Here is an 18173-nt window from a genome sequence, read left to right as displayed (position 1 = left end):
ACAACGCTGCCCGATGGAATGCCTACAAATTAGCGTCTGCTGAGTACATCAGAGTCATCCAATCTGCTAAAGACACATTTATCAATACCACTCTTCCATCTATGCTATCCAACGATCCTAAAAAGTTTTGGCGCGTCATAAACCCAAGTAGTGAACAAACGATAACCCTTATCAATGGCTCTGGAGACGCTATAGCCCCTGAGCAGTGCGCTTCATCTCTCAACATCTCTTTCACTGGCAATTTCTGTCGCACTATTAATGTTCCTCTGCCACCTAAGATATGCTATAACTACCCAGTCATGTTCCCAATTATGATAGATTCTGTTGGTGTAGAAAACATAATTAAGTCCCTCAAACTTTCATCCGCCCCGGGCTGCGACCTGATTACCACCAAGTTCCTTAAAGGTACCTGTGCCTACTCATCCATTATTCTTACTAAAATTTTTCAACAGTCTCTTCACGAAGGCGTATTACCAATCGAATGGAAGATTGGCAAAATTGTGCCATTTCATAAGTCCGGTGACAAGCATTCCCCATTAAACTATAGACCGATCTCACTTACAAGCATTCCATGCAAAATACTGGAGCACATTTTGTACTCTAACCTTGCAACCTTCCTTGAGTCTAACTCGTTTTTTACGCGTCACCAACATGGCTTCAGAAAAACATTCTCGTGCGAAACCCAGCTTGTAGCCATTACACACAAATTAAACGTTATTCTCGACCAAAATAGCTCTGCCGACTGCATATTCTTAGATTTCTCCAAAGCTTTTGATAAAGTCTGTCACAACTTGCTGTTGCACAAATTAAATGAACTTAATATAGATCCCAGGCTTCTAACATGGCTCGAATGTTTTCTAAAAAATCGTTCTCAATTTGTTTCAGTTAATAATGTAAGCTCTGAACCAAGTGCCGTTCATTCCGGCGTACCACAAGGCTCCGTACTAGGCCCACTGCTCTTTCTTATATACATTAATGATTTACCGTCCTGCATTACCTCCAATATTCATTTATTTGCGGATGACTGCGTAATCTTCCGAGAGATAACTTGTGATGGCGATATTACCTCTCTTCAACATGATCTTAACTCCATTTCTCTTTGGTGTAAAACATGGCTCATGGAATTAAACAATAAGAAATGCCAATTTTTACGTGTTTCGAGAGCGAACCATCAACTTCCAAACTATTACCTTGATAACACCCCTCTTCAATCCGTGACAAACTATAAATACCTTGGGGTGCATATAACAACTGATCTGACCTGGACTGTTCACTGTAATTACGTCATTAAAAATGCTAACCGAATGTTAGGTTACCTCCGCCGCAACTTTTCAACGGCCCCTTCTTTCTTGGAACTTCTTCTTTACACTACACTAATACGACCTAAACATGAATATTCCGCTGCAGTATGGGATCCTAGTCATGCCAACCTAATACACTCTCTTGAAATGGTACAGAATAACTCAATTCGTTTTATACTTTCTAATTACAACAGGACAGCTAGCATAACAGCCATGAAATCTGGCCTCAACTTACCTTCACTTTCATCCCGTCGTAAAATGTTTCGTCTCCACTTGTTTCACAAGCTGTTTCATCACACATCGCTGCGGGACGGTCTTATCTTGCCTCCTAGTTATATCTCACCCCGGCTGGATCATTCCCATAAGGTCGGGTTGCCTTCTTGCAGGACTCGCGCCTTTTCTCAGTCTTTCATACCTCGCACCTCCAAGGACTGGAACCGGCTTCCCGCATCAGTGGCAACCATTGTAAATCACCTTCATTTCAAAAGTGACTTAGCTAGTTATGTGTAATTACAGCCAACAAAGTATTGTATTACCCGATGCTGTGTTGTTCCTGTACAGTAGTTATTTTCTTGTCGTTTTTTTCTGTCTTGATGTAATTCTCATCATTCCCGCGTTTTTGTTTGCTATAAAGCCTGTTAGCCAACCTGTATAATTAAGGTCTTCTGCTCGATGTAAGTTTCGCCGCTGCATTTGTAGAAATGTTTGTCTTTTCTTTCGCAACCACTCCCCTCTGTAATGCCGTTTGGCCCTGAGGGTATTGCAAATAAATAAATAAATAAATTGTTCGATATACGGGATAATTTGATATAAACGGGTTCGATATAGTCGGGCTCGAGTGTAGCTGTTTCTGACTGCATCGATGCTGAGATCATGGCTGCCGTTGCCAGTTCCATGGAAGTGTATCCGTGCGTTTATGAAAAATGCCAACGCCTTCGCTGCCGCTGATAACCAACCTTTTGCCGTGCTTCAAAGCTTGCACGGATGTTCTGCGTCAATCAACGCTGTTGTGGCTGAAGGAACTGAATTCGCTTATTTGAAAAGCTTCAATGGTTTTGAGGATGACTGGGACATGACCGTGCACAAAAAGCAAGACATGTTTACGGACTATCTTCATGCGATATAAAGTGCAGTAGCTTGTAGTTCACATCTTGTTCTTCATTATACTGTAAGCAAATGGTTATGTTATTGCTTGTAGCAATTTCCGAGGCCTGAAACGCTTCAATTTAGGCCTGAAATGTGCATATTTTGTATTTCGAATTATCTATATATGGAACTTTTTTGTTATCCCCATCGAGTTCGATGTCCCAGATATACGAGCTTGCTTGGCTTTCGGGCCGAAGAGAGCGGCATTTCCTTCAATCTCGGCGCGCTTCAAGACAATGCTATTGAGCGTTGACAGTGACAGCCCAAAGTCTTTAGCAATGCCGACTCTTTTTCGCGGTGGCTGCTTGCCGATTGCTTTAAATACGCCCAGCTTTTCGTCAAGGAACAGCGTTTTCCGCTTACACGACACCGTCAAGGCTTGACAAAGATTGCGTTGACAAGTGCAATGCTAACAGGCTTAGTGCACACACCAGCGACTGAATACAACTTACAACGTGCAGTGTGCAGTAGTGGGACCGTCATGCTCTTTCAGCATTCCGTACTGAAACTCCTGTTGTAAGCACACTGATGGTGATACTAGATCTTTTTACAAATGACCATCTAGTGGTGGCCTCTTTAACTCACCTGCGGCTTTTGCAGCCTGTTCCGTGGCCAAGGCAGGCCAAGACTGTTAAACGTCAAATTAAAATAGCGGTTTCCTGGTGGGTTCGGCACACTAGGTTTTGACTAGGCTTGTGTGAATAGTGGATTTTAGGTTCGAAGCGAAGAGCAATTTTGGTCGAATAATTTCGAATCTAATTCGAATAGTATAAATGATGTACGAAAAAATTGGCATATTTATCATAACATAACTAACCTGCACAATATTTTCTATATTTAAATAAGGCCTCTATGCAAGTGCTTTCTCTTTTTTTTTTTTGCCGATCAAAAGAAGTCGAAACAAGTTCGATAAGTAGTAGGATTTGACTTCAAGTAGGATGCAAGTGATAACCTGTAAAATACAGAACATTATTCATGGAAGTTAGAGTGTAAAAGTCTGCAAAACAAGATTTTAAGCTTAGAAAAATGACCAATCGTTTTGGGGATCATATGTTCATTTAAAGGGTCTCTCAACAGCTTTTCAATTAGCCATGGAATGGATTCACTAAACAAGCCTATTACCTCACGAATTACCCGCGGCCAAAACTTTAAGAATCTGCTCAGTATGAGTGGAGTTTTGTGATTTTCCTTGTGCTGTGATTGCATTCTCTCTTCTTGTTCCGACGAAAGTGCTTGAAGCAAAGCCAGGAGAGATGGCATGGGGGAAGAAAACGCGTGACGTGCGCGTTGTGACCTTAAGCATTCTTTCTCTTTTCTTTTTCTTTGAATACGCGGCTTTTCAGTGTGATCGGGCATGTATGTGTGGACAAGTCGTGGCCACCCGCCACACCCAAGTAACGACCGAGCGCCCCATTTTTAAATCAGCCAATGGCTGGTGCAATGACTGTGATTAGCGATTTTTGACATTTATGCCTCAATTTCCGAGAGAAGAGAGCAATTTTTATCTAACTTCGAGAATTTATTGTGAATCCTAGGTTGCATGCTGCACTATAATATTTAGCTCACTTGTTCTCGGTAGCCTCGACTACCGATCGGCAGCGTTTGCTGACCATGCTCAAAAAGAGTTGCAGGGCCCTTTAAACTTTAAGTGAGGCTTTGCGGCAGAGCAAATTTTTTTGTAGAGGCGCTTTCACGGCTCAGCATTACTATACTCCAAAAAAACTACCCTTACAAGCAGTTACATGGGGATTAATAAGACCTATTCGTTCCTATCGAATACTTTGATATATTCGATAATTTAAATTCAAATTGAAGCGAATTCGAATACTCCACTATTCGTTCGAATATTCGAAGCATTCAAATATTCCCGGAAGCCTATTGGTTAATGTGTGGTTTAACGTTCCAAAACCACCACATGATTATAAGAGACGCCGTAGTGAAGGGCTCCGGAAATTTTGACCACCTGGGGTTCTTTGACATGCAGCCAAATCTGAGCACACGGGCTTACAACATTTCTGCCTCCATCAGATATGCAGCCGCCGCGACCGAGATTCGATCCTGCGACCTGTGGGTCAGCAGCCCAGTACCTTAAATTCGCACAAGCCTAGTTTTGACGCATCATGCAAGAACTGTTCTCACAGTTGCGACGTAACTGGACGATTCATAATACATGGAATTCTATGAGAGCTATACCGGGACCGATGAAAGACAACCTAACAGTTGAGAAAAGGCAGCAGTGAAGAGCGTAACAGCAGGGTTTCATTGTATATTGTTGGGGATTGGATTTACATTTATGGCACGCATTGTACGAGGGCATCTGTTCTATGCTTGCATGTCTAATGCCAGCCCTGTAGTGTACATTAAACCTGCAGCTTGTCGTCACCTTTTTCTCAACAGCTGCTGCAAGGTGCATCTGGCCAACATTTGACATGGCAGCCCCCATCGCGCCACCTCTTGTTGGTGGCCCAGCACCAGATGTGCCTGAAGCAGCTCCACCCACCTTTCAGGGTGGATATGTGCCTCCACCAGTGCCACAATTTTCCTCCCAGCCACTGCCTTCAGGAGCACAGGCACTGCCGCAGCAGGTCAGTAAGCACTTAGTATGCTCACACTGCTTGCATTTATCTATGCTACGACAGTTTCTTCAAGGGACACTGATTTACATTCCGGCAGCTTAAAACTGGTTGTTGGTTAGGGTTGCAGCAAAATATACAAGGCAGATGGGGTCTTACATGGACATTGCATAATAGCTGTTGTGTCCCTGAATTAATATTTTTAGGTAAAGTTCAGTTAGTCACATAAGCTTATGGGGGCACAAAAGCTGAATTCTCAAGAAATGTGGGTTTATATTCTTTATTTAATAGCTTCAGACTGTTGTACCTTCTGTAATACATGATGGTTCAATGAATTGTGTTTGCTGTGCTTTAGTGCATGTTCACATTTGTCCTGTATGCCATGTCTTGCTGCCTACACCAGGAGTTCTGTAACCTCCTAGCCTTGGGAAACCACAACAGCTTTTCCAAAGTGTAACGAAACTCTGCCCCTTTTTCCACTGATACACTTTGACCATACAGAAGCCAGGAGGTGGCGCAACTTCCAAGTCTGTCTAATGGAGTATCAACTCTGCCACACCGATTTGTTAGCTGTGATGTCAAAAGCCATTGCTCTTGATGAGGAGGATCGATGAGGAGTTTTTCCTTCCCGCCCTAGTCAGCGTTTTAATATGCATGCTGACCATGCAGCTACTGTCTGCAGAGCACCCCTGAAGGTTTTCAGAATAATGCGTACTGTATACAGGAGGGTGCCAACTCTAGTCCTCAACCTTTAAAGATATGCTTTAAGGTCACATTGCTAGCCCTTCATTCGGGCATTGGCGTGCGGAACAGGCGTTTGTACCCATTTGGCTGTTAACATCAGCCTTGATCCAGTAAATGTGCAAAAGAGCATTTTTTTCGTAATGGGGCCCTGCAACACTTTTTGAGCATACAGTCAAATCCCGCTACAATAAAACTGATGGAACGCGTGAAAAAATACATTGTCGCGGAATTTCGTTGTAGCGAAATTTCGTCTATAGACCACAAAATTTGGTAAGATCTAATGATTATGACTTATCTTTTGGTCCCTGCAAGCGCATGCATTCAGCTCTAGATGTACCTTGTCGAGCACTGAGTGAAAATTTTTTCTCGCGTATAACGTGAACAAAATATTCAGGAAATCTGGAGCTGAAGTCCGGGTGCGAATTATACGATAATTTTGGCACACAAGTTGGCTTCTTGGCACGACTTTAGGGCAATGCAAAGAAAGCAGCCTTGCATCAATACACGGGTAGTTTTTTTTTTTTTTTTGCCTCCCGTGGTTTGCGGCCAGGGGCGCCATTTATATGCAGGTGTAGGTAGTACAAAAGAAAATACGATATTCAGACGAGGCTTGCCGAGTGCACATCCCCACGGATGAGCGTGCCAAAGCTTAGCTAGAGGCCAACTGATAACTGCAACTGAAGGTCACGAAGCTCCGCACTGCCGTGGCCATAGGTGAAGGACAAGAAAGCCGTAACGCATCACGTCATTTTATGGCTTTATATTAACTTTAATCTACAGCTGTGTAAACTGCGCACCTTCGGATCGTATTCATTATCGAAGAACTAGACGATAGCGACCATGCACGGTTTCCTGCGCAGCAGTTGCAGCAAACACTAGTTTTATTCTCAATCTGTGCACGCTGCGCTAGCCGTGTGCGTGACTTGAGAACTGCGTAGTTGCTATCTTTGTTCGCATTGTTACGGCAATAAACATTTGGTTGAGTAGGTGCGCGTTGACTGCCCGCATACCTTCGTGGTTGCCCATGATCGCGTTCGACACGACTGCATTTGTGTTCACAGTGATTGCAGCAGAATGCAGTTACGCTGAGACTAGATGCGCGCTGCGTGCGACTTCACGCGGCCTGGTTGTCACTCACGATCGCAGGGCTAGTGAAGACGAGTGGTAGTTTAGTTTTGCGCATGGCGTCAAAATGTATGGCGGGGGTTTCTTGGAGATCACGATTTTGCCCCGGCCCGCACGTACCTGCATCAAATCCACCGGCAGGATCATGGTGGGTGGGCGAGCTGTCGCCGAGGATCTCAAAGACTATAAATTTAGCGGGATGTGCCTGTGGTGGCAGAAAGCGTGCGTCTGTTGAAAAGAGAGTTGTTGCGATACGTTCGTGCGCTCTGGACGTCACGAGACGTCGAGAAATGGCTGAGTTGGTATCAGAATTTTGGGGCAAGCTTCTTTTTATTATGGGGTAGAACTCACGAAATGTTTCTTAAAGCGGAAATATCCAGGAAAGGTATTCATTATGACGAGCCACTTTAACCATGCTTTCTATGCGTGGCTGACGAGGAATTGAAAATCATTCGTTGTGGCGGAAATTTTGTTGTAGCGGAACTAGTTATAGCAGTATTAGACTGTATTCAGAAAACGCTACCGATCGGTACTAGGGACTCCCGAGAACACATGAGCCAACTAATATAGTGCAGCATGTGGCCTGAAATTCATTTAAACTCTCAAAAGTTTGCTGAAAATTGCTTACTCTTCTCTCAACAAATAACTGAAGAAGCTGAAAAATCACTCGTCACAGATGTTCCATCAGCCATATGCTGATTTGAACATAGCGCTCTGTCATTACAACTCAAGATTTTGAAGTGCGCATGACCTTTTTCTTTGTCCCCCCCCCCCCCAACCATCTCTCCCGGCTTAGCTTCCAGCGTTTTTGTTGAGATGAGACGAGTGAATGCGAATGCAGGGTGCGTCAAATCTTTCTAACTGTGTTCGTACTGGACACATTGTGAAAATTTTCGCAGCAGGTGAATTCGTGAGGCAATGAGTTCTTTCGGTGAATCCATTCCATGGCTACATGAAAAAGTGTTGTGAGGCCCCCTTTAAATGAAATACATCAAAAGCATTTATTACACCATGTTGCTGCAGAATTCGAGTGCTAGATGCATTGGGTATGTGAGTACAAAGTGAACCTTGAAAGCACAGTCAAGGATGAAGTGGAGTTCAGTAATAGGTCTAAAAAAATAACAGTAATGTAATAAGTGAAAGCTCTTTTTCTTTTTTGGTTTTTTTTTTCGCCTAATGTTCATTCTTACTCGCCTGTGATCCTCTCATATTCTGTCTGGAGGTTAAGTACAAGTGCAGGGTCGTTGTTAGAAGTACAGTACACTCGCAATAAGTCAAACTTTGATATTTCATACTTTCCGTTAATTCAAACAAAATTCAATTTTTTGGTTGGCCCTTTATTTTTTAAATGTATTTAAATTTGAATGCCTCTTCATTGAAACTCTACCTTCAGTTAATTCATACTTTTTGCTGGTCCATACCAGAAAATATCTTCTGCTTTCCCACTACTATTTAAAAATTTGTGTGCTTATATAATCTTAACAGTCAAAACAATGAAAAATAGGCACCTGAAGCTTACAATGAAAAAGGCTTTCCAAGTAAAGAAATGTTTGAAATGAAGCACACGCGTAGTGAATCGGTGAATGGGGATGTTTCTCAACAGGTATAGAGAGCTTTGTGCAGAAGGCACATACCTATAGCAGTGAAGCAGTTGGCAATTCGCAATTTCTTCAAATGGTCTGATAAGCAGTAAATTGCCAATTAACTTGTGGACTTTACACCTCGGCTTTCTGTTCAGTGTGTGCAGTTAGGGCTTAAAAACACTTCAAAAGTTTTTATTTGGGATAAAATCACTACCTAATCATAATAAGTGGTGTCACCTCACCCAGAGTCATCTATCTGAGAACTTCTGATAATTCAAACTTTTTGATAATTTAAACAAACTTCAGAGTTTCCTTTGAGCTTGAATTAATGAGAGTCGGCGGTAACTGTAGTGCAAGTGTGAAGAAAGAAAAGTGCTCGAAAAGATAGTGTGCTTCGGTTCCCGCCAGTGGCAGGTCATCTTTTCGTCCTACATTGACTAGTACTACAAAAGGTCATATAGCAAATGTCTGCCATGAAGCAGTTAAAATTGGCTCAGCATTTATTTTTCTAACTCTCTTGCAGTGAAGTGCTTTTTTGTATGTACAGTATACTGTCAAACCTTGATTCTATTCTGAACCTCAATTTAGCTAATTGTTAGAACTGTGTGAATAGCAAAATATGGGTGTGAAGAGAAATCGAATATTAAACTGTGAGTGTGAACCGAAAATAGCATTTTTTTAAACAATTCTCGAATTTTTCTAAAATATTTTACTGAAGGTACTTCAAAGTGACATTGAAAAAAAAAGTTAGAGAGAAATGCAAATTTTTCCCTGAAATTTTTGCCCTTTTTTACGACTACGATATTAGTGGCAAGGAGACCAAAAGCTGAAATTGACTAAAAACAGAATTGTTCCTAAAATTGTGAGCCAAAAGAAAAGAATGGTGAGGTTAGTGCGCTAGACACTTGGAGAGTGAAAGTGCGCACGAATGTACAAGATCTAATCACCAAGCGAATACCTCAGACATGTATCGAGTTTATAAATACATTTGTAGAAATCAGTGCATTGAGTGACACCACATGAATGTGGTGTCACTCCATGATTAATAGCTGAAATTTTATTCATGTGCTGGGATTCAGGTACAACTTTTGTACATGTCCTTATCTGCTCTGACAAAACTAATAGAAGTGACCTAAAATATTTGATGTATGAACAAGCCAGACTAAGCCACTTGCAGGTAACAACAGGTACAGGTACCCATTGTGTACGACAGCAAAAAAATGAGTTGCACCATGTATATATATATATATATATATATATATATATATATATATATATATATATTATGCTCTAACACTGAGCCGCAGTAGCTGAGTGGGATAGAATCGAACGCGTTATTCGAAGGTCGCAGGTTTGGTTCCTGCCCACGGCAACTTATCTTTTCATCCACTTTTCTTTCTTCACATTTACATTACAATTGGCCTAATAACTTTCCCTATACTTTTCTTGGCATTATTGTCTGTTAGATCTCATTATTAATGTGTCCAAACATGAAAAAATGAGCCCTTAAGTATACACTTGTTTCCTTTAAGTATAATATGAAGTGTTGGTAGTCTTGGTTGCGACAGCGTTTATTTGAGGAAATACCTCGCAAAACGAATGGGCAGAGCCAGTACACAGGCGATGACGTTGATGATGACACAGAGTGCAATGAGGACAAAGAGACAAGCGGATGATGGTGATTATGATCATGCAGGGGTGAGAACGATGTAACTAACGAACGCCCACACTAATGCCCCCCACTTGGAAGCGGACACCTTGGCCGCAGTAAGTCAGTGACGGGGAACGTCGTGTGAAAGGTTTCATGCGACAAACGTGGACAATCTCTGTTGCGGTAGTGACGGTCTGTTGGGGCGACAAGTGGCGTCACACGATAATTGACCGGCGAAGTCTGTTCTAAAACAATGTATGGCCCGATGAAGCGCGATTGGAATTTGTCACTGAGACTAGGAATGCCAATAGGTGTGAAAAGCAGCTTATGTCACCAGGTTGGAAAGACACAATGCGATGGGATGCGTCATAGATAATCTTCCGCTCGTGCTGTCTCACTTCAGTATTGATGCGAGCCTGATGGCGAGACTGGGCCAGGCGGGAAATGTATTCTTCGCTAGAAGACTGACATGAATTCCCATGGCTGTTCAAGAAGGAGACGTCGGGAAAGGTAGTCGGGGTGCGTCCGTACATGAGGTAAAACGGTGAGTATCAAGTTGTTCGCTGAAAGGCGGTGTTGTAAGCAAAGGTCAGGAATGGGAAAAGAGTATCCCAGTTTTTGTGGTCGGGTCGGACTTAAACGGCTGTCATGTGAGAAAGGGTTCAGTGGAATCTTTCTGTGAGACCATTTGCCTGAGGGTGGTAGCTTGAAGCTGTCTTGTGAGTAGTTCCAGAAGCACGCAGTGCCATTTGTGACAGGAACACTTTGCCACGGTCACTAAGTAGTACACGAGGAGCCCCATGACGCAGGATTATGGCGTGAAGAATAATGTCTGCAACTTCCACAGCTGAGCTTGTAATAACAGAGGAAGTCTCAGCGTAGTGTGTCAGGTGGTTCACGGCGGTCACTATCCATCGTTTGCCAGCAGATGTGATGGGGAAAGGCCCGTAAAAGTCGACACCTACAACCTCGAATGGCATTGAAGGGTACGGAAGTGGCTGTAGAGGTCCAGCAGCTGCAGACGTCGGGAGTTTACGACGCTGGCATGGGTAGCAGGAACCGACGTACCGCGCTACGCTAGAAGAAAGACCAGGCCAGTAATAACGACATCGAATGCAGTCAAGAGTTTTTTTTTTAAACCAAGATGACTAGCAGTCAAGTCATCGTGGAAGGCTTCGAACATCTGAAGTTGAAGAGAGCGTGGCAGTACAGGAACCCAGCGCAGACCATCAGGGCAGTAGACGTGGTGGTAAAGAACCCCATCGTCCAGCTTAAAGTGCAGGAGTTGACGACGAAGTCGCGCGGTTGGTGGATGAGAAACTCCCAAAAGGTGGTCCATCATGCGTATGCAGTATGAATCGGATCGCTGGCGGGAGATGAATGTTGGCTGGTCGTCCGAAAAGGGTTGCCTTATTGATGCGAATGTATGAATTTTGGTAGATGTGGCGGTTGAGTTCTCACCAACGCTGATATGGGTAGTTGGAAGCGGGCAACGAGATAAAGCGTCGGCGTCTTGAATTTTTGTACCTGACTTGTGTGTTATGTCAAAGTCGTACTCCTGCAAGCGTAGTATCCACCGACCCAAGCGTCCGGACAAGTTCTTCAGTGTAGAAAGTCAGCATAAGGCATGGTGGTCCGTAACGATTGTGAAGTGACGGCCGTGGAGATAGGGACGAAACTTCTGCACCGACCAAACCACAGCCGAACAATTTTGCTCAGTTATCCTGTACTTCTTTTCGGCAGGGGTGAGTACGCGACTGGCATATGCAACAACTTTATCTAGGAAAGACTTGTCGCGTCGTAAAAGAACGGCTCCTACACCATGGTCGCTAGCGTCGGTATGAAGGATTGTCCTTGCGGCTTCGTCAAAGTGGCAGAGCAGAGGTTCAGACGTGAGGGCCCGCTTCAACAGGTCGAAAGCCGTTTGACATTTTTGAAATCACAGAAAGGGGACGTTGGAAGCAAGTAGCTGGTGTAATGGAGCAGCAATAGAAGCGAAGTTCCGGATAAACCAGCGAAAATGGGAGGTGAGGCCATGGAAACTGCGAAGCTCCTTCGGTTTTTTGGGACGCGGAAAGTGAAGGACTGCAGAAATCTTGTCAGGGTCAGGCCGGATGCCATCTTTGCTAACGACGTGTCCTAAGACCTTGATAGATTTGCTAGCGAAAGCGCATTTCTTAGTGTTTATTTGGAGCCCGGCGCCGGAAAGGCACGCCAAAACTTGATCCAATTGTTCTAGGTGTTCAGGAAACGTTGACGAAAAGATAATAATTTCGTCCAGGTAGCAAAGGCAACTTTTCTATTTCAGGCCGCGCAGCACGGTTTCTCTCATGCGCTCAAACGTCGCGGGTGCGTTGCAGAACCCGAAAGGCGTCACGGTGAATTCATATAGCCCGTCGGGGGTTGCAAACGCCGTTTTCTCCTTATTGTCTTCATGTATGGGAATCTGCCAGTACCCAGAATGCAAGTCGATGCTCGAAAAGAATTCCGCGCCTTGTAGGGAATCAAGGCCGTCGTCAATGCGTGGCATAGGGTACACGTCCTTGCGTGTGATCTTATTGAGCGCCCGGTAGTCCACGCAAAGACGCACAAAGCCATCTTTTTTACGGATCAAAACAATAGGAGACGACCAAGGGCTAGATGAGGAACGGATGACTTCCTGTTTAGGCTAGTCAGCAACGTTTTCTTCTATAATTTTTCTTTCAGCTAGGGACAAGCGGTAGGGTCGGTGGTGTACGATAGATGTCCCATGTCCCAACGGTTTGAATTCAATGTGCTGTAGTATTAGTGCGGCCCAGCTTAGACCAGCAAATATCGGAAGAATTTGCATGCTTCTGTAACAATGCGAGCAGCTGCTGCCTCGGTGAGTTCGTCAAGTCACTGCTGATAGTGGTGGTAAAGGCGGAGGAAGAAACATGCTCACCAAGAGAAGGGTCTTTGAAAGCGATGGCCTGAAGTGGCATGACGAATACAGGCTCGAAGTCGGCAACACGGGCCACAGTAGTGCCCTGTAGCAGTAAGATCTTCTCCGGTGTAGAGTTTACAGCGGCGACAAGTGCAAAGCCATTGCAAAAACGAACGACACCGGACGGAAGAACTATACCTTTATGAACGCAAAGTGGTGAAGGTGAGACGAATACATCACCGTGATAGTTGTCGTTGGACGTAATGCTGACAATTTGTTATTGTAGTGGCGGCAGTTCGATGTCTTTCGCAGCGACCAGACAAAGTGGCTTCTGATTGTCGTCGTCAAGCATGTAGTCGGTGTCAATGAGGTGAACGACGCGTTGTCCACAACAAATCGCCGCGGAAGCAGATGATAGAAAATCCCCCTAAAACTAGTTGGTGAGAGCAGCGGGACAGGAGAGCAAACTGGACATGATGGCGGATGCCGTCGATGAAAACACGGACAGTACAAAACGCGGAAGGGCAAATGACGTTCCCCTGGGCAGCAACTAACGTGGGGACATCGTAAGGTGTCATTACTTTCCTTAAATGTTCACACAAATCAGCATGTATCACAGACAATGTCGCACCTGTGTTCACCAAAGCATCGACTCGCACTCCTTCCACTTCCATAGAAACCATGTTACACGGGCCTGATGGAGAAATTTTAGTTCTAATTCCGAATGCAGTTTTTCCTTCACAAACTGCATCACTTAGTTTTCCGAATGAATTTCAGAGGTGAATGAGGCGGGCCGAAGTGGAGAAGTGGAACGGCGGAAGGGTGAAGGCGAGCGGCGTCTCGTGTTTCGGCTGTTTCGTGGTGCAGTCGATGCAGGAGGAGATGGAGAAGGCTGCGGGGGAGACGAATAACGCCGACCTTGATAAGACGCCCCGGCGTACAAATCCCGTTCACGCACGTCGTTCCGACGCTCATCGTGCTGGCGCTTTCGGCAGAAACGAGATATGTGGCCGCGATAGCCACAGTAGTAGCAGACAGGGTGAGATAAGCGCCATGGTGGGGAGTAGAAGGCGTTTGGGGCACCTGGAGATAGCGTGGTCAGGTGGGCCGAAGAAGGGTTAGGTGGCACAGAATGGTAGTTCACCGGGGGAGCGGAAGCAACTGACGCGTAGGATGGCAGCAGCAATGTTGCGTGTGCGTCGCTGGGAGGCACGGCAGCAACTTGAGGGTACGTGGATATAGGGCGAGAAGCAGGTGGCTGTACGGGCACAGAGCTGGTCAGGGATATAAGTTTCTCCCTGATAATGTCACGCAAGGGCACTCCAGAAGAGTGCGTAGGGCGCGGTGTAGGAGGTGTGAAGCCCATAAACCGCAATTCTTCGCGTAGAATGTCCCGGATGAAGCCACGCAGATGGCCATGAGACGTGGAGTGGTGGTCGCCAATGTCCGGTTGGAGACGAACTGAGTCCATCGCATCAAGGCCCTGGCATGTCGTCACGATATCAGCGATGGTAGCTGTGTTTTGCACAGCGAGGGTATTAAAGGCAACAGGCCCAATGCCTTTCAATATATGGCGCACTTTGTACGATTACTGCATGGATTGATTGACACGCCAGCACAGTGCGAGGACATCCTGGATGTATGAAGTGTACGATTCACCGGGATGTTGTCGGCGAGTATCGAGTGTCCTCTTGGCGATGGCGGATCGAATGTCCGGTGTCCCAAAAACGTGTCGCAGCTGCTGCTGGAAGGTAGCCCAGTCGGGTCAGATAAAAAGAGACGCAACGCATATTGGCGGCCTCGTCCCACTTATTAGTGGCATTTACGTGGTGGTAGTCATCGAGCCAGTCTTCTGTCTTCTCCCCGAAGACCAGCAAAGAGCGGGGGCTCCCGCTGATGTCTGTGTATGTAAGTAGGAAGGGCAGCTTGCGGTGGTGCGTGGTTGATAACATCCGCGCCGGCAGGCTTCAGGGGGTAGAGCTGGCTGCGGGAGGTCAGAGGACCGAAAATCCACTTCCACCCCGTATGAAGTCTTGGTAGTCTTGGTTGCATCAGCGTTCATTTGAGGAAAGACCTCGCAAAACGAACGGGCAGAGCCAGTACACAGATGATGACAATGTTAGGGACACAGAGTGGCAATGAGGACAAAGAGACAAGCGGATGATGGTGATTATGATCATGCAGGAATGAGAACGATGAACGATGTAAGTAAGAAATACCCGCAATATATATACATTTATTATAAATATATATATATATATATATATATATATATATATATATATATATATATATATATATATATATATATATATATATTCAACCGAACTTCAAGACTTAAAAAACACTTAGCCTCTTTAACGGCCGCCGGCGGGTTGCACCTGCCAGCTCATTGTAGGGAGTGTGGCTGCCACCCTTTGGCAGATAAAGGCATTTGTTTGTTTGGACATCGTCGAGATAAGTGCACCAAGGAAGTGATGGAGTCTTTTTTCATTAAAATGGAGGGGAAAGGTGTGTAAGCAAGCCGTCTGTGGCCCTCGGTGAAAAAGAAGTTCGGTACCTGGGTTCAGCGCTGCCACGTTAAAGTGATTGTTAGTTTGTTGGGGACCGTTCCGTAAGTTTTTGTCAAGTAGGAAGGCACGTTGTATGTGTTTTTGTGGTTGTTACACACGTGTTGATTATCAATATGAATAGACTCTTCTCATACTTTGTTCGCTTTGATGCGCAGATGCCTTTGGTTGTCCACGTGACCGGGTCAAATACTTGATATATGTGTGTGTATCTTTCAATAAAGTTTAGTTGCGAGTTCAGCGCGGTGTCGTCTCTTTTTGTCCTTGTCTGTATTTTCGCGCTGCTTTTCCTTCCCAAGTATGAACCACCAACTAGCCCAACTTTCGCTATTATTGCAGTATATTGAAGAAAGAAAAGTGGGCTAAAGTGGTCCCACGTTTATATTCGCATATAAACTAAATAAAGTGACTGGGCGGATAGCCGCCGTGGTAGCTCAGTGGTAGAGCATCGAATGCGTTATTCGAAGGTCGCAGTGTTGGTTCCTGCTCCCGGCAAGTTATCTTTTCACCCTCTTTTCTTTCTGTGCACTTACATTACAATTGGGTCTAATAACTTCCCCTATACATTCTTTGGCATTATGTCTGTTAGATCTCATTATATTGTGTCGCCCCTCTGTTCAACTTACTTTGGATCTTTAGTTCCTATGAGGATTTTGGTGAAAGGATTGCACTTGGTGTGCTCATGGCAGGCAATGGAACAGGTGTTGGCCCATTTCAAGGGCCCATCATGGGTTAGAGGGACACGTAAGTCCCACTTTTTTCTTTCATAAACTAAGGGTCGTAATTTGGTGAAAATCACTTCATACTATCTTTAATTAATTATTTGTATATTCCACTGGCATGTTTGTATTGGTATGTGAAAAAATATTAATATATGAACCCACAAAGGGTTAGTCAATGAACAGGCAGTGTCAAAAGTTTGGAGACCACTAGATCTGAGAGACATTACAGTGTTTTCTCGCTTAATGAACCCACCTTTTCTTTTTTCAGAAAAGGTAACGCCAATATGGGGGGAGGGTTCACTACAAAGGCCAAAAAAAATTCACTGAAGTTATAACAGCAGAAATTTCGCGCGAAAGCTTTGCTTGTTTTGGTCTATGAAATGTGCGATCAATCTTTTTTGTAGCCCGAATCTCTCTTTGATTCCTCCCGTGGCCAAAGCGTATGGATCAACACCTAAGGGTCATCCAGCCGACCCGCCGCGGTGGCCTAGTGGCTAAGGTACTCGGTTGCTGACCCGCAGGTCGCGGGATCGAATCGCGCCTGTGGCGGCCGGACTTCCGATTGAGGCGGAAATGTTGTAGGCCCGTGTGCTCAGATTTGGGTGCACGTTAAAGAACCCCAGGTGGTCGAAATTTCCAGAGCCCTCCACTACTGCGTCTCTCATAATCATATCGTGGTTTTGGGACGTTAAACGCCACTCGGTTCCCATGATTCAGCATATGCTGTTTCTAACCAGCCATGTATAGCGTACCGATCGAACGCGCCCTGCACAGTAGGTGTCCCAACTAAGTTCACAACGACAACCCCGACAACAAAAGCGCAGCGTCGGATGGCGGCGCAGAAACGTTGTGGTAGACGTTGGCCCGCTTGGTGCGGTTGCGCTTCGCATGGCCTCCGAAACGGCGGGCTCTTGCTTTCCTTTTGTGCCACTGTGCTTGTGTGTCGCTATCAGCAAAAAGGTTTCTCCTGCATTCGACAGATGGCGCTTTGCCGCAAAAGGCGCGACTTTCAAGTACTTCATTGATTTTCAAGTATTTTGATTGTTGTCCACATTTCCGCTGCTCTCAACGGCTTAGCAAGGTTGCGAAACTATAATTTGACTTTCATTATGTTGTTATTTTGTGATATAATGGCTTGACTTAACGTTGCTTCGATCATCAATGGCACTGGCTATCATACCAAAACATAATTAGCAGATACAACAAAAAGGTTTTTTTTTTTTTTCAAGAACCAAGGTGGGGGTGGCTTCGTTATGCGAGTGGGTTCATTACGCGAGTAAGTACAATTTTTGGTTGAGTTCGGTCGAACTGTTCAGTATATGTACGTTGTTAATGTTGTTAGTGTTTTAAACAGGCGTGAAATCCAAATTCAAGGCTCCCTGCTGAAGCAGCAGGAATGTTCAGCTTTTTTACTATATCTCGAGTCCTTAAACTTTTGATGTGACTGTATTATCTGCATTGAATGACGTACAAATAGGAGTAAGCATCAGAAATGGCATAGTGTGTGCTGTGAAGTCATTATCGTTGACTAGTACATCACAACATGGTTATGCCTATTCAATAACATCACAAAGCGCCTGTACAAATGCTGGATTTGTACTTAAGCTAGCAATGTGTGCTGGCAACAGATTCCAGGCTCTAATGGTATTAAAGGAAAATTACTTGCTGTACATGGTAGTTTTGCATGACATTTCTTTAACTTTTAAGTAGTGGTGCACTCTCTTAGACACGCATTGAGGGTCATGTAAATATTTCGTGCTTTCAAGGGAAATGCTTGAAATCCTTTCAAGTGAAATGCTGTGCATCAGGGTTATAGAAATCTGTGGAGCAATTTTTACTGCTGAAACATATGA

At 44.6% G+C, this 18173-nt stretch overlaps 1 protein-coding gene across 1 annotated transcript in view; it reads left to right on the top strand.

Annotated features, from left to right (window-relative positions):
- The window catches only part of LOC142776227 (protein transport protein Sec31A-like), a 156543-nt gene that overhangs the window by 7375 nt on the left and 130995 nt on the right, over positions 1-18173 (top strand). Inside the window, exon 2 of the mRNA XM_075879504.1 lies at positions 4845-5032. Coding sequence (XP_075735619.1) covers positions 4877-5032 — 156 coding nt within the window. The 5' untranslated portion in view covers positions 4845-4876. The remainder of the gene's footprint in view (positions 1-4844; positions 5033-18173) is intronic.

Source organism: Rhipicephalus microplus, chromosome X (assembly GCF_043290135.1).
Source record: "Rhipicephalus microplus isolate Deutch F79 chromosome X, USDA_Rmic, whole genome shotgun sequence".
Taxonomy (NCBI): domain Eukaryota; kingdom Metazoa; phylum Arthropoda; class Arachnida; order Ixodida; family Ixodidae; genus Rhipicephalus; species Rhipicephalus microplus.
This window is presented reverse-complemented; position numbering and strand designations above follow the sequence as displayed.